Source organism: Narcine bancroftii, chromosome 9 (assembly GCF_036971445.1).
Source record: "Narcine bancroftii isolate sNarBan1 chromosome 9, sNarBan1.hap1, whole genome shotgun sequence".
Taxonomy (NCBI): domain Eukaryota; kingdom Metazoa; phylum Chordata; class Chondrichthyes; order Torpediniformes; family Narcinidae; genus Narcine; species Narcine bancroftii.
This window is the reverse complement of record NC_091477.1, coordinates 90,049,184-90,061,646: the sequence shown is the minus strand read 5'-3', so window position 1 is coordinate 90,061,646 and position 12,463 is coordinate 90,049,184. Positions and strand designations below refer to the sequence as shown.

Genomic DNA, 12,463 nt, shown 5'->3' with positions numbered 1-12,463 from the left:
AGCTTCTTCACTGCTGCCATCAGATTCCTGGATAATCAATGAACCAAAGACCTTGCCTTACTTTTCGCGCACTATTATTATTTTATAGTCATGTCGTTTCTTCTTCTTTCTTTTTCTTTGGCTAGGTTTTGCTGACAAAGATTTATGGAGGGGTAAATGTCCACGTCAGCTGCAGGCTCGTTTGTGGCTGACAAGTCCGATGTGGGACAGGCAGACACGGTTGCAGCGGAAAATTGGTTGGTTGGGGTTGGGTGTTGGGTTTTTCCTCCTTTGTCTTTTGTCAGTGAGGTGGGCTCTGCGGTCTTCTTCAAAAGAGGTTGCTGCCCGCCGAACTGTGAGGTGCCAAGATGCACGGTTTGAGGCGATATCAGCCCACTGGCGGTGGTCAATGTGGCAGGCACCAAGAGATTTCTTTAGGCAGTCCTTGTACCTCTTCTTTGGTGCACCACTGTCACGGTGGCCAGTGGAGAGCTCGCTATATAACACAATCTTGGGAAGGCGATGGTCCTCCATTCTGGAGACGTGACCTACCCAGCTCAGTTGGATCTTCAGCAGTGTGGATTTGATACGTCGCTTCAATGAAAGTCATGTCCTAAGATGGTGATAAATATGCACATTTGCTCTATGATGCTGCCACATAACACCAAATTTCATGACTGGATTATGACCATGAATCCTGATTCAATCGGTGTTTAATTAAAAGTTGGCTCACTGAGACAAAAGTTTTAATGGCAGGAGGGTCGGAGGTTCCAGTCAGTCTAGGATTGTTTGCCTTGCCTTTTGGGACACGGACTTGGATTTGAACGGAGCGAACACGATGGAATAGTTTGTCAATAGTTTCGCAAATGATTGGGGGAAAAAAAAGTTCTAGACTGCAGCAAGATATCGGTAAGACAAAGTAGTTGGATGGAAAGTTGGGAAAATGGATTGTAATCGGGAGAAATGTGAACATTCCAACCTGTTGCATGAATAATAAAGAAATGTTCATGTCCGAACATTGCTTTGGAGAAGTCAGGCCCGCGTAGAACAAAAAGACCAGCTTGGAGCACAGCCCAGCAATTGGGAAATGAATGCTTCCAGAAACTGGCTTCGTTCCAACACGCAGCAATCAAAAACTCGCCGCGGGCCTAGCAGCTCAACGTCGTTCACCTTATTAAAACCGCTTCACCCAGCCTGCGCACGCAGTCCCAGCCCGGCGGAAAAGTCGACATCGCAGAGACCGCACCGCGCGCCGTACGCCGGGTGGGGCGGCCAAAGCCAGCGCCCCCTACGCTGGGATGACCCACTCTTCACGCTGTGATCCCGCCCCTTTCGTCGCATGCGGGAGTGAACCAATCAGCTGGCGCTTTATTGCGAGTTGCCAGTGGCGGCGAGAGCGAGGCTGAGCGTTTTACCGGCATTTTGCCTCATTCCAGAGAAGGCTAAGTGGGGAGGAGAGAGGGTGGTTGCTGGGGTCTGTGGTCACTCCGGCTCTTCAATTGTGAAGTGATTGCCAGAAGAAGGGGTGCGGTGCGGTCTCTCTTGGGCCTTCGGCAATGGCGGACAACGATAAGCAGAGACTGAAGAATTTCAAGAACAAAGGGCGGGACCTGGAGGTGAAGGAGGATTTTTTTTATTGTTCCTTCAGTTTGTTGCGATGCCGCCGCCGTGACGTCTTTAGCAATTTGTGAGGAACCCGAGGCGGGGCCAGCCTGAGGCCTGTTCCAGACACGTTCTGCGAGGTATCGGGGAAAGAGTCGTTTCAGAGGAGCTGCTGGCTTCTAAATCCCGTTTTGGCGAAACCCCCGTCTAATAAATAACAAGTTATGATTTCCTTGTTATCTGAAAGTTTTGATACATTTTAACAAGAAGCTTTGTTTAAATTTGCTCTCTTTACTGCACGTTAATGTTCCGTAAGCATGCTGAATACTTCAAAAATGTAGTTGGTAAATGCGTAGTTATTTTTGATACAATTACGCATTTTATAAATATCCGCGGATTAAGTGTAGAGCAAATGTCCCTCAGGTCTAGTTTGTTCCTACCAAGCTATTTCAAGTAGAAAGTGGAAAGCAGAAACTAGGGTGTGTAAACTCAGCCAAATAACTTCACCTTAAAGTAGGGAAATTGAAATTAATTTTCAAGGAATATGTATTCTATATTTCTTCAATTTAAGAACCGTGACTGGCTAGAGCGAATTGACATCCTTTTAATGATCTGACCAGAAAAATAACGTAAAAGTTGCTTGATCTGATTTGAGATGAGATTGAAATCTTAATTTTTTGCATGAGAACAATTAAGTATTATCCTCTGCATAATTATTTATTGTATACTATCTGATTTTTATTGGAATTGTGTAAAGAATGAGGCCTACATACCATGTTTAGTGGATTGAAAGATTATCCAAATGATTACTGGAAAATGCAACTAATGTGGGGGGGGGGGGGGGGGAAACAATATCATGTGACTCAGCTGTTACAAGGATGCCCATTTCAGAATGGTTTAATCCTTCACAAAAAAGTCAGTGGATGAATATGTCATTAGTTTTCAAGATGTGTACACTGTTTCCCAACTAAATGGTATTTAAATATAAAGAGTCCATGCTGGAGAAACTCAGCAGGTCAAACTATATAGCAAAGATTGATACATAACCAAAGTTTTGGGACTGAGCTCTTCGTCAAGCTATGAGCAAAATGTAGGCAGGTGTTTGAATGATGTGAACAGTGATGTGCTGATATATTAAAGCAATATAATTTACTGCCTTTATTTTTTTAAGCCTTGTGAGGATAATACCCTATGCTTTTAAGGAGTTAATAGATAAAGTTGCTGGTTTATATTGAGGGGTAGTTATTTTTATTTTGATATTTAACCTTTAAAAGCAGTAATTATGACTACAAATCATAGAAGCATGAGAGGGTGTCTGAAAACTAAAGGGAGACCACTCAATTCTGAACTTTCTACAGTAAAATTTCATTGTGCCATAGAGAGCTAGAACATGATACAAAAGTGCTGGAGAAACTCAGCAGATCACTGCTGCATGACCTGCTAAGTTATTCCAGCACTCTTGTGCATTTTTATAGGCCCTTTGGGTTTTAGAGATGTGCTGTTTAACTTTACTACTCTTCACATTGCAGATTGGGAAAATATTTTTGAAGACATTAGTACTGATAAACATTTCAAAGTGTTTTACACTTTTGCAATAGTTTAATGATATCCTTCTGTCTAATGAGGTGGAGGAAAAATTTTTCAAAAATGTTAAATGGTTGGGAGGTTTGCTAGTGCTGCTCTGGGGATTTAAACTACTTTGGCAGAGGGGGTGGAATCAAAGTAGACAATAGAGAAGATAATGGAAAAGTTGATGCAATATATAGTGAGTTTGTGAGGAAGGACAGGCAGTGGAGGGAGCAAAAATATGGTCACTTGGAGGGTTTGAAATGTATTTCAATGTAAACCGTATTGGGAAGTTGGAGCATTGGAGTCTTATGTGGAATTGTGATTTTGTGGCCATTACAGAGACTTGACTGATGCAGCTGCAGAGCTTTAATGTTTTAAAAGGTATAGGGGTAAAAGGGGGAGGGGCATAGCCTTACTCATCAAGGATAGTACCACAGCTGCACAAAGGAACTTGAGCAGGGATTGTTTACTACAGTAATTTTCAAACTTTTTCTTTCCACTCACATATTACTTTAAGTAATCCCTATACCATAGGTGCTCTGATTCGTAAGGGATTTAAAGTGTATGTGAGTGGAAAGAAAAAAGTTTGAAAACCATTGTTTTAATCGTATCTAATTGACTCATGTGTACAGTTTCATAACTCCAAAGGAAATGGGCCATGACAAATTCAGTAACAATTGGATTTCAACCTTTCTTCCCCCCCCCCAGCCCACCACGTCACGTACCACCCCTTACTAATCACCGCATCTATGCCAGAGGGATATCTTAAGGTGGTATGTGAGAGGAAAGGAAAAGTTTGAAAACCACTAGTCTATTTAGTCAATGTGTGTGGACATCAGAAGGAAGTGATAATTTTCTTGGGAGTAGTCCATTGTGGGGTCTAGAGGCCTCAAAATAGCCTCAGGTCATGGATCACTGAGTAGCAGATAAGTTTGCAGATTTTAGAATGTTGTACAAATAATAGGGATGTTGTTATGGGAGATGTCAACTTCCCAAATATTGACTGGCATGTCCCTACTACAAAAGGGATAGATGGGGCTGGTGTGTCCAAGAAAGATTCCTGACACAGTATGTGGGTAAGATGACGAGAAGAAAGGCCACATTGGATCTAGTACTGGCTAATGAACCTGGTCTGTTGAAGGACCAGTGACTACAACTCTCTGACCTTTAACATAGCAGTGAACAAGAATAGTAGAGCAAATTGTGACTTGTTTAATTGGGGAAGGGCTAATTGCAATGGGATTAGGCAGGAAATGAGAGTAAATTGGGAACAGATTTTCTCAAAGAAAAGCACAGAAGTAATGTGGAAGATGTTTAGGGATCACTTGCAGGGAAAAGATAGGATAAGGGAACTGTGGTTGACAAGAGGTGAGACAGCTACCAGGTAGTTATGAGCAAGAAGAAAGCAAACAGAAGGTTTGGGATGGAAAAGTCAGGAACATTGTATGGTAGCTTGGAAGGAACTTAAAAAGGACTTGGGAGAGTAGTTGGAAGAGGGCATGAGGAGTCCTTGGCAAGAAGGATTATGGACAACCTTAAAGTGTTCTATGCTTATGAGAAATACATATAGATAGTGAGAATAATAAGGCTAATTATCATAAAGGTAGGTTTTGAAGAGGAGCAGGGTGGATGGGATGCCCACAGATTTGAATGTTTAGCATAGCCAGTTGTAAGTCAGAGTGGTTCATGTGAGTGGGTGGGATTGGAGAGACATGGAATCTTTGGAAGCTTTTGGGGCAGAGTAAGTTATAGGAGGGGAAAAGAATAGTACATGGATGAAAATTTGAAGCATTGATGGACTGGGTATGGATGAACAGTTTGTGCAGCTGTAAATTTCCTTGTACTCTTTGCTTATTCTGTTTGTGAATCAAGGAAGTTAATTTCATAAATTTGTCATTTTCATCAGCCTTGTACATCGTTGCTCCATCATGGAGAATAAAAACTCATCTGATGGAAATGCTCAGTGACTTGGGTATCGTGTAGGGAGAGACAGTTAATGTTTACAGCTGAAAGCAGGTGATTTTCTCCCCCCCCCCCCCCCCCCCATTATGGTAATGGGCATTTACTGTTGCAGAATTCACAGATCACTACTTGTATAGCGTGGAAAGAGACCCTTCAGCCCAACTTGCCTGTGACATTCAAATTGTCCTATCTGTCTGCATTTGGCTCTTTTTCCTCTTAACCTAACCAATCCATGTATCTATCCAATTTTTTTTCTTAAAACATTTCAATAGGACCTGCATCACCCACCTCCTCTTCATCTGCTCATGACTTGTAAGCCTGTATGAAATCACCCCTCATCATTCTGCACTCAATCTTTCCCTATAGCTCAGGACCTTGAGTCCTGGCATTATCCTTAAATCATTGTACTACCTTCTGCTTGACATCTTTCCTGTAGTACAATGACTGAAACAGAAAACAGCACTCCAAATGAGACCTCAGTGACATCTTGAACAACTGCAACATGACTTCCCAACTGCTGTACTTGTAATAATCTGAAGGCCAGTGTGCTGAATGCATTTTTGATCACTCTGATGTCATTTTCAAAGTAAGACATACCTGCTCTACAACCCTCCCCAGATCGCTATATTCACTGTGGAGGTCCAACCAATTTTAGACCTTCCAAAATGCAATACTTGCCTTTCTGTTTTAAATTCAATCAACCATTCCTCTGTGCACTACCCAACAGATCAAGATCCTGCTACAGTGTTTGACAATTGTTTTCAATATCTATAATACCAGATATTTTAGTTATCCACAATCTTGATAATCTTGCCATGTATGTTTCTATTTAAATCATTGATCTAGATGACCGGCAACAATAGGCCCTGTGGCACACTTCCAGTTGTATATCTCCAGTCTAAAAACTTTCCACGATCACTATCTACTTCCTTTCATGAAGCAAATTTTCTATCCATTCTGATAACTTGCCTTGGATCCCGTGTGATGTAGCCTTCCAGATCAAATTATGGTGTGGAACCTTGCTGAAATCCATGTATACAACATCTGCAGCTCTAACTTTGTTAACTGTGGTCATGTGATCATATTTGAAATATGACCTCCCTTTTGCCTGCTAACTATCCATAATCAGCTCTTGTCCATTCAAGTGCATGTATATCTTCTCCCTCAGAATACTTTAATAACTTGGCAATCACAGATGGTGGGCTCAATGGCCTGAGGTTCCCAGGCTTTTCCTTGTAGCCTTTCTTAAGGGCACAACATTTGCAGCCCTTTAGTCTTCTGGTGTAAAATTATGGAATCAAATTCATTGTAGTTGAATTTGTGTAAGGAAAAATAAATTTTATTGGATGTGCAAGATACTGCAGATGATTGAACCTAGAAGGAAAGAAGAAAAAAATTCTGGAGGAATTCTTGGTCAGGCAGCATGCAGGAAGGAAAATGGACAATGTTTTGGGTTGAAATTCTGCTTTAGGGTTGAACTTTTTACTTGACTCTGAAGTAGGATTTTGATGCAAATGCCAATTGTCTGTTTTCCTTCATGGATGATGCCTGACGCTTTGAGTTCCTCTAATATTTTTTATTATTTTTCAGCACAAAATTTCTTGACGCATGTACAGAAGATGTACTTTGTGATTTGGTAAGATCATGAATCAGACTGTTTCTTAGATTGCTTCTCCCTGTAATGGAGAGTTTGTGCATTTCCAACCTTTGTAGTCCTTTGATTCTCTAAAACAAAGTACTGTATAGGTAAGTAATAAAATCTTACGTGGAGAGTTTATCTTGATGTTGAGAATTCACTTCTCATTACATTTTAAATTTGTTTTGACTTTTGACCATTTGATGAAGATGATGGTCCAATGAACAATTCTTGTCATTGAATATAAAGTTGAAGATGGCAGTCAAATTTATGGTTGATCCTTCATGGATAATTCCATTTTAACTAATGGGTAGTTTACTATTGAAAGTCTGAAATAAAAATTGAAGTGTCTAGAGGAGCACAACCTCATGCACTATCCTGTTCAAAATGTACATGCTTAAATGAAGCTGCTATTATACTGTATTTAAATTTGTGCATTTCAACAAAACAACATTTTTAAACCAAATAAAATATTACATACCATCAAGCTGAAATAGTTACTGCCAGTCAAGAATGACCTGATTTATTTTTTTGAGTTTAAATTTGTGAGAATCCTGATGAATGTGCATGTCAAGATTCCATTAATGTCTTAAAGTCAGTTATGGTTTAAATAAAATCTGGTTCTCAAAGAAATATGACTGCACTGCTGTAATGGCAGTGCTGCCCCTGCTGCAGAGGAGAGACAGAGCTCTCCCTGTGAGTTGTAACTGCCCAGTCTGACTGCCGTCTGCACCGTACAGGCTTTAAATGGCTTGTTAAAGGAGCTGACGGTGTTTTATTGTAAAATCTTGCGACTATGGGGTCTGGACCCACGGTACCTGTGTTTGGCAGTGGCTTGAAGCTGAGGACCACAAAGGGCTCTGAGGCTGAAGAACACACAGGTGTCGGGGTGATGACTCTAAACAAGGAGCCTATGCAGGTTGTGTGCTGCTAGCAACTGCAGTCATTGGGTGCACCAAGCTGCAGACTGCTGGAGACAGGTTCGAGATTAGCTGAACCAGGTATCAGAATTGCGACGCGAGAGGATGCCAAGGGCACTGAAAGCTTCCTAATTGTGTTAGAGGTTTGGATCAGGAGCTCAGGTTGCTGATGGTTTGGACTGGAGGCTGTGTGGGTGCAAAGGCTGCAGGAGCACTGGAGGTGAATTCTTAGTGACTGGGAGGGGTGGTGGTTGAAGGACTCTGTTGCTTTCTGACTGTAAGGGGTGCTGGGCAATTTTTGCTGATGGTGAATCTTAGTCTGTCTTGTGGTAGACTAAAGGAAATTTCATGTAATACATTTTTTGTTTTATTACATGACAGTAGAAGAACTTGAATCTTGAAAATCACCAACTTTTGCTATTTGGTTTTCCCCCAATCGCCAGTTTCAGTTGACTATTCAGGCATTGGCATGCTTAGAATATAAATTGTACAGCATGCCACTTTTGGAAAAAAAATGCCAGTTGATCTAAATATTTCATGTTCCCAATTTAGATGAGTATTAATTAACTTTTTCAGTCTTTTAAGTAATGTGTAGCACGGTGATCACTGTTTCTAATTTGAGGTTGGTAAAAGAACCTTGCGGACAAATCTTTGTTTAATTAAATGTTATTTAAAAATGGTTACAGGAGTTCCCCAGGTCATGTAGAGGTTAATTTCCTTAGAATTTCATGCAAATTCCATTTTCGTTAAGTTGGAAATGAACAATTTTCCCCAAAATGAAAATCTGAATTCTGTAGCCTTGATGATTCCTGGGGTGTGATTTGCAAAGTTGTTAACTTGGGAAGGTTGATGTAGGTGATCATTTATTACGCTACTAGAAATTGAACTATGACTAATGTTTGAATGCAGGTAGGGTAATGTGACAAGGAATCTATTTGCAAATCAGCTAGAAAATTATTGGCTGTCTAATAAATGTATGCTTCGAGTTAGGAAAAGGAGTTAATTTTGCATTGTTTCCTCATGAAGAGATTTGAGTAATGCAGTAAAACCCCTGGTATCAGCACCTGTGGGGATTGCTAAATGCAGGATAAGTGAATTTTCTGGTGAACTAATGGCAAGGTGTACCAATTTTAAACCTGTATTTTTCACTTATCTAATTTTTTGATGGTTGCTTGCATTCCAAATAATGGATTTTACTGAATACCTATGAATGAACTCTGAGAATTTGCATGAAGTTGGATTTTTGTCGTGACTTCCAGAATTCGTACTCCTGTGCATAGCATTCGTTATGGGGTTAAATAATGTAATTTCAGTTTCTAAAATAAATGTTAGAATACAGCTGCCTGACGTTTTATCTAGGACTGGACACCTGGTATTGTTTGGAATCTTCTGGATTTTGGAATCGTTCTGATTTCGGTCCCTTTAAGCAAATTCCTCATTGCTAACCCCTACCTCTCTTGCCCCCAGACTATTTTGCACTTGGTTTGGTTGGGGGAAGGATGTGCTGGTTGAGCTGAGCATGGGGTGTGGGGAATGCTTGCCAAGCTGAGTGGTGGGTCAACGCACATAGTACAGGAAGCTCTCGACCAGCACGCTGGTCAGGTGGTGGTTGGAAGCAATGGGGTGGTCTGGGAGCTCGGCCAAAAAGACTGGTGGCCAAGCGGGGCAGAAGGCTGGATGCGAGGTGCAGAGCTGCAGGAGGAACGGGCTGTCAAGGTGGTGGAGCAGAGTGTCGGTGGCTTTCAGGCGCTCCACCAGCTTGTTGGGCTGGCCCTCAGGCACACTCTGGCAGTGCAACGCCATCTGTTTTCCCTCCCCACCCCATCTAACTCCTGACACATCAGGGGTGCAGTGCTGCCAAGCTAGAGTTCACAGAGCGTTGCACTGGATTGCGGTGACAGTTCAGTGCAGGAGCAATGGCCAGCACCAGTGTGGTTCCAGTTGTGTGGGGGATTGAGTGTGGAAGACTGCCATTGCTCCCACATTGAGCCAGCCACTGCCTGTGCTGGGGGCTGAGAGTTATCTTTCCATCGAAGGTAAGAGAAGGTGCAGGGATGGGGTCTTGGTGTGGGGGGGAGGGGCCTCCCTCTGAAAATAGAGAACTTAATATGGTTAATTTGTTACTCGTCTTTAATGACAGAATATATCTTTTTATATTGTATATAGATATGTTTTTGAAGGAGATAGATTGTGGGGGTAGTAGGTCACAAACACTTCACAAAACAGATCTCATTTAAAATTCCAGAGCTCTGCTCAATCCAGACAGTCCAGGCTCCAAGTGCCTTTGTAAAACTTTGAAGAATGCCTATAGAGACTTCACAAGTAGGTGTTAATTGGACATGCTGTGGAGTAGTGGATTATTGTTTTGAAAGCAACAAATGAATGGGCTCAGAAGTTTGGGTCCGGTACTGCAATCTGTCTTGTTGCAGTTTGCTCTTCTCACTGTTCAGCCACAGGGTTGCAGGTCAATTGAATGTAATTGGCAGTTGTGGACTGGAAGGGCCTGATACCATGCAGAATGTCTAAATTTAAAAAAAAAATTAAAAATTGAATCTGAAGTAAGGCAAGGAAAATAAGTCCTTAAATTAAACTATCGCTTTTAGTTGTTTGAATATCTGTAGATTATTGGTATTTGCCATTTTGTGGGATGTAAATATCTGCTAGTAGAATAAACATAGTTCCATTTAAGGCATGCATAGGGCACTTCTGCAGTACCTGAATGTTTTGACTGGTTGTGTTCAATGCTGAATGAAAGCAGATGCTATTTTCTGTTTTGTACCTTGTGTTCTGAATGACATTGGTGTGGGGGGTGGAAAGAATTGGCACAGAGAGGGTGAAAGAGGCAGGGCAGACAGCCAGAAAGACGTGCTTCGTTGGAGGAAGAAATTGCTCAACAGAAGCAAAGGGATTTTTTTTGTTAGCCAGTATTTGTGGAAGAACAAAAGTTTTAAAAATCTTTCTCTGGTGTTGCCTCTTCTGTCTTGGCATCTTGTTTATTTCTTTCACCTTTTTTGTAATATCAGCATTATTCAAGATTAAAAGCAATACAAAGTATGACAATCTATTTAAATTTGTGCTTCTGTAGGAATTCTCTACTCAACAAACCGAGATGGGAATGAGTATTGGACTCTAAATTGACTTGTTTCAGATTAAGGAGCATAGTTTGGTCTGGCAATTAACTTCCTAACTGCTAAGTTGGAAAAAAAATATATGGTGAGATGTATGAATGTGTTTTTAAAAAAAAAACATTTAAATTAAGTAAAGTACCAGGGTTTAACGCAGTTGAATCACCCATTTTTGTGTGTTTTTAAATGGTGTTGATAAGCTGAGAAATGGGCAGATAATATTTTAGTTTGAAAATAGGGGCTTAAGCTCATTTGGGGTTTGCTTTGCCAATTATTATTAGTGAGAGAAAAGCTTTTTAAGCATTAAAATAATGTTTAATTCTCACCAAAGAATTTCTGGCCACTGCCACTGCTGATCACTGAGACCTCATAACTGCTGACGCTGATCCTCAACACGTCCCCATTGCTGCCGCTGATCTCTGGGGAGGATTCCTGGGCTGGTGGAGCACTCACTGGTGTGTCAGCAGGCTCCTGTCTCCCCTGTTCATCGGAGCTCCCGAGGCCAGATTCTCAACTCCGAATCTTCCCCCAAGCCTACTGCATGCGCGCACACCACACGCGGAAGTAGGCTGAGGAGAAGACAGTGGCATGCAGGTTGAGAGGGAGGGTTGGAGAAAAAAGTTGATTGGGGAAGTTGAAGAAGAAATGGAAAGAGAGGTGGGAATTACCTGAAATGAGGACAATTGTCATTTTAATTTTGTGTCGTGAATTTTTTTCAACCTGTGAGGTCAGTTTGACTCTGGGGTGGGGGGGGTGGGTGGGGGGGGTGGGGGGTAGGAGAAGAAACTTCAGATAAATAAGGATTTCCGAAAATCTGATTTTGGTTAATCAGAGTTGTACTGTGCTTTCTTAACCTCGGTCATTTTTCAGTACCTAGAAGTAATTTTTCTTTCACATTTTTTATTTAAAAAGTTTCTAGAATTGCAGAATAGTGTTGTACTCAGTTTTACAGCTCAGAAACTGAACTCCATTTGCAACAAGGGAAATTGCTACTCAAGAAAGCCTCGCTTGTCATTGAGGTAACCTGTCAGGGTAACGTTGAAAGGTTTGTTACATCTTTAGAATGAAAAGATGATTAAAAATACTGATTTTAAAAAATTTTTTTTAAAAATTGATGATTAATGCAGAAGTGCACTCCTGTATGTTTGAAGCACATGAAATGCTTCTAGTACATTTAAGAATCGGCAGGGTACCTAATTGGTGTTTTCATTAAAATCCTCTGAATTCCATTGGCAGGTTCAGAGAACCACCAGTGAGTGGCATCAAGACTCCTTGTGGATGCACCACACCACTTTTATGCCTGGTAGGCTGCTGGAACAGGCATCCTACTTACCAGGAGGACAGTGAAAACGTTTCTACCCATCAAATTTGCTTGAAAATTGTATTATGACCAATTCATGGGAACCACTGGCCTGTCACCAGTCACAATAGAAATTGAGCATTCGAGAAAGCATAGAATATGCAAAAGCCTTGGGGAAAATTGCAGAAGGAGCACAGTGCCTCTGGCATTTAGTCCAGTACCTATTTCAGTCCTGGAGGGCACACACCCGGACTCTAGCTACTTGAGAACTTTTGGAACTGATATGGAATTGGTCTTCCTTGACCTAATGCACTGCCAAAGAAATGTTGCATCAATGTCCAGTTTTGTGGTTTCTTTGCGGGATTAGTTC

General features: G+C 41.3%; 2 protein-coding genes across 11 annotated transcripts in view; one reads left to right on the top strand and one right to left on the bottom strand.

The window, feature by feature from the left end:
- The window catches only part of LOC138742429 (UDP-GalNAc:beta-1,3-N-acetylgalactosaminyltransferase 1-like), a 147,805-nt gene extending 146,072 nt beyond the window's left edge, over positions 1-1,733 (bottom strand). For 4 of the 9 annotated variants that reach the window (XM_069896795.1, XM_069896792.1, XM_069896793.1 and 1 more), the window contains exon 1: positions 959-1,141. In XM_069896795.1, the coding sequence (XP_069752896.1) occupies positions 959-998 (40 nt within the window). In that variant the 5' untranslated portion in view covers positions 999-1,141. The other 5 variants (XR_011344161.1, XM_069896797.1, XM_069896796.1 and 2 more) reach the window with 4 other exon arrangements.
- Positions 1,215-12,463, top strand: part of kpna4 (karyopherin alpha 4 (importin alpha 3)) — a 32,324-nt gene continuing 21,075 nt past the window's right edge. Inside the window, exons 1-2 of one of the 2 annotated variants that reach the window (XM_069896785.1) lie at positions 1,215-1,595; positions 10,754-10,881. In XM_069896785.1, coding sequence (XP_069752886.1) covers positions 10,879-10,881 — 3 coding nt within the window. In that variant the 5' untranslated portion in view covers positions 1,215-1,595; positions 10,754-10,878. The remainder of the gene's footprint in view (positions 1,596-10,753; positions 10,882-12,463) is intronic. The other variant, XM_069896784.1, reaches the window with a different exon arrangement.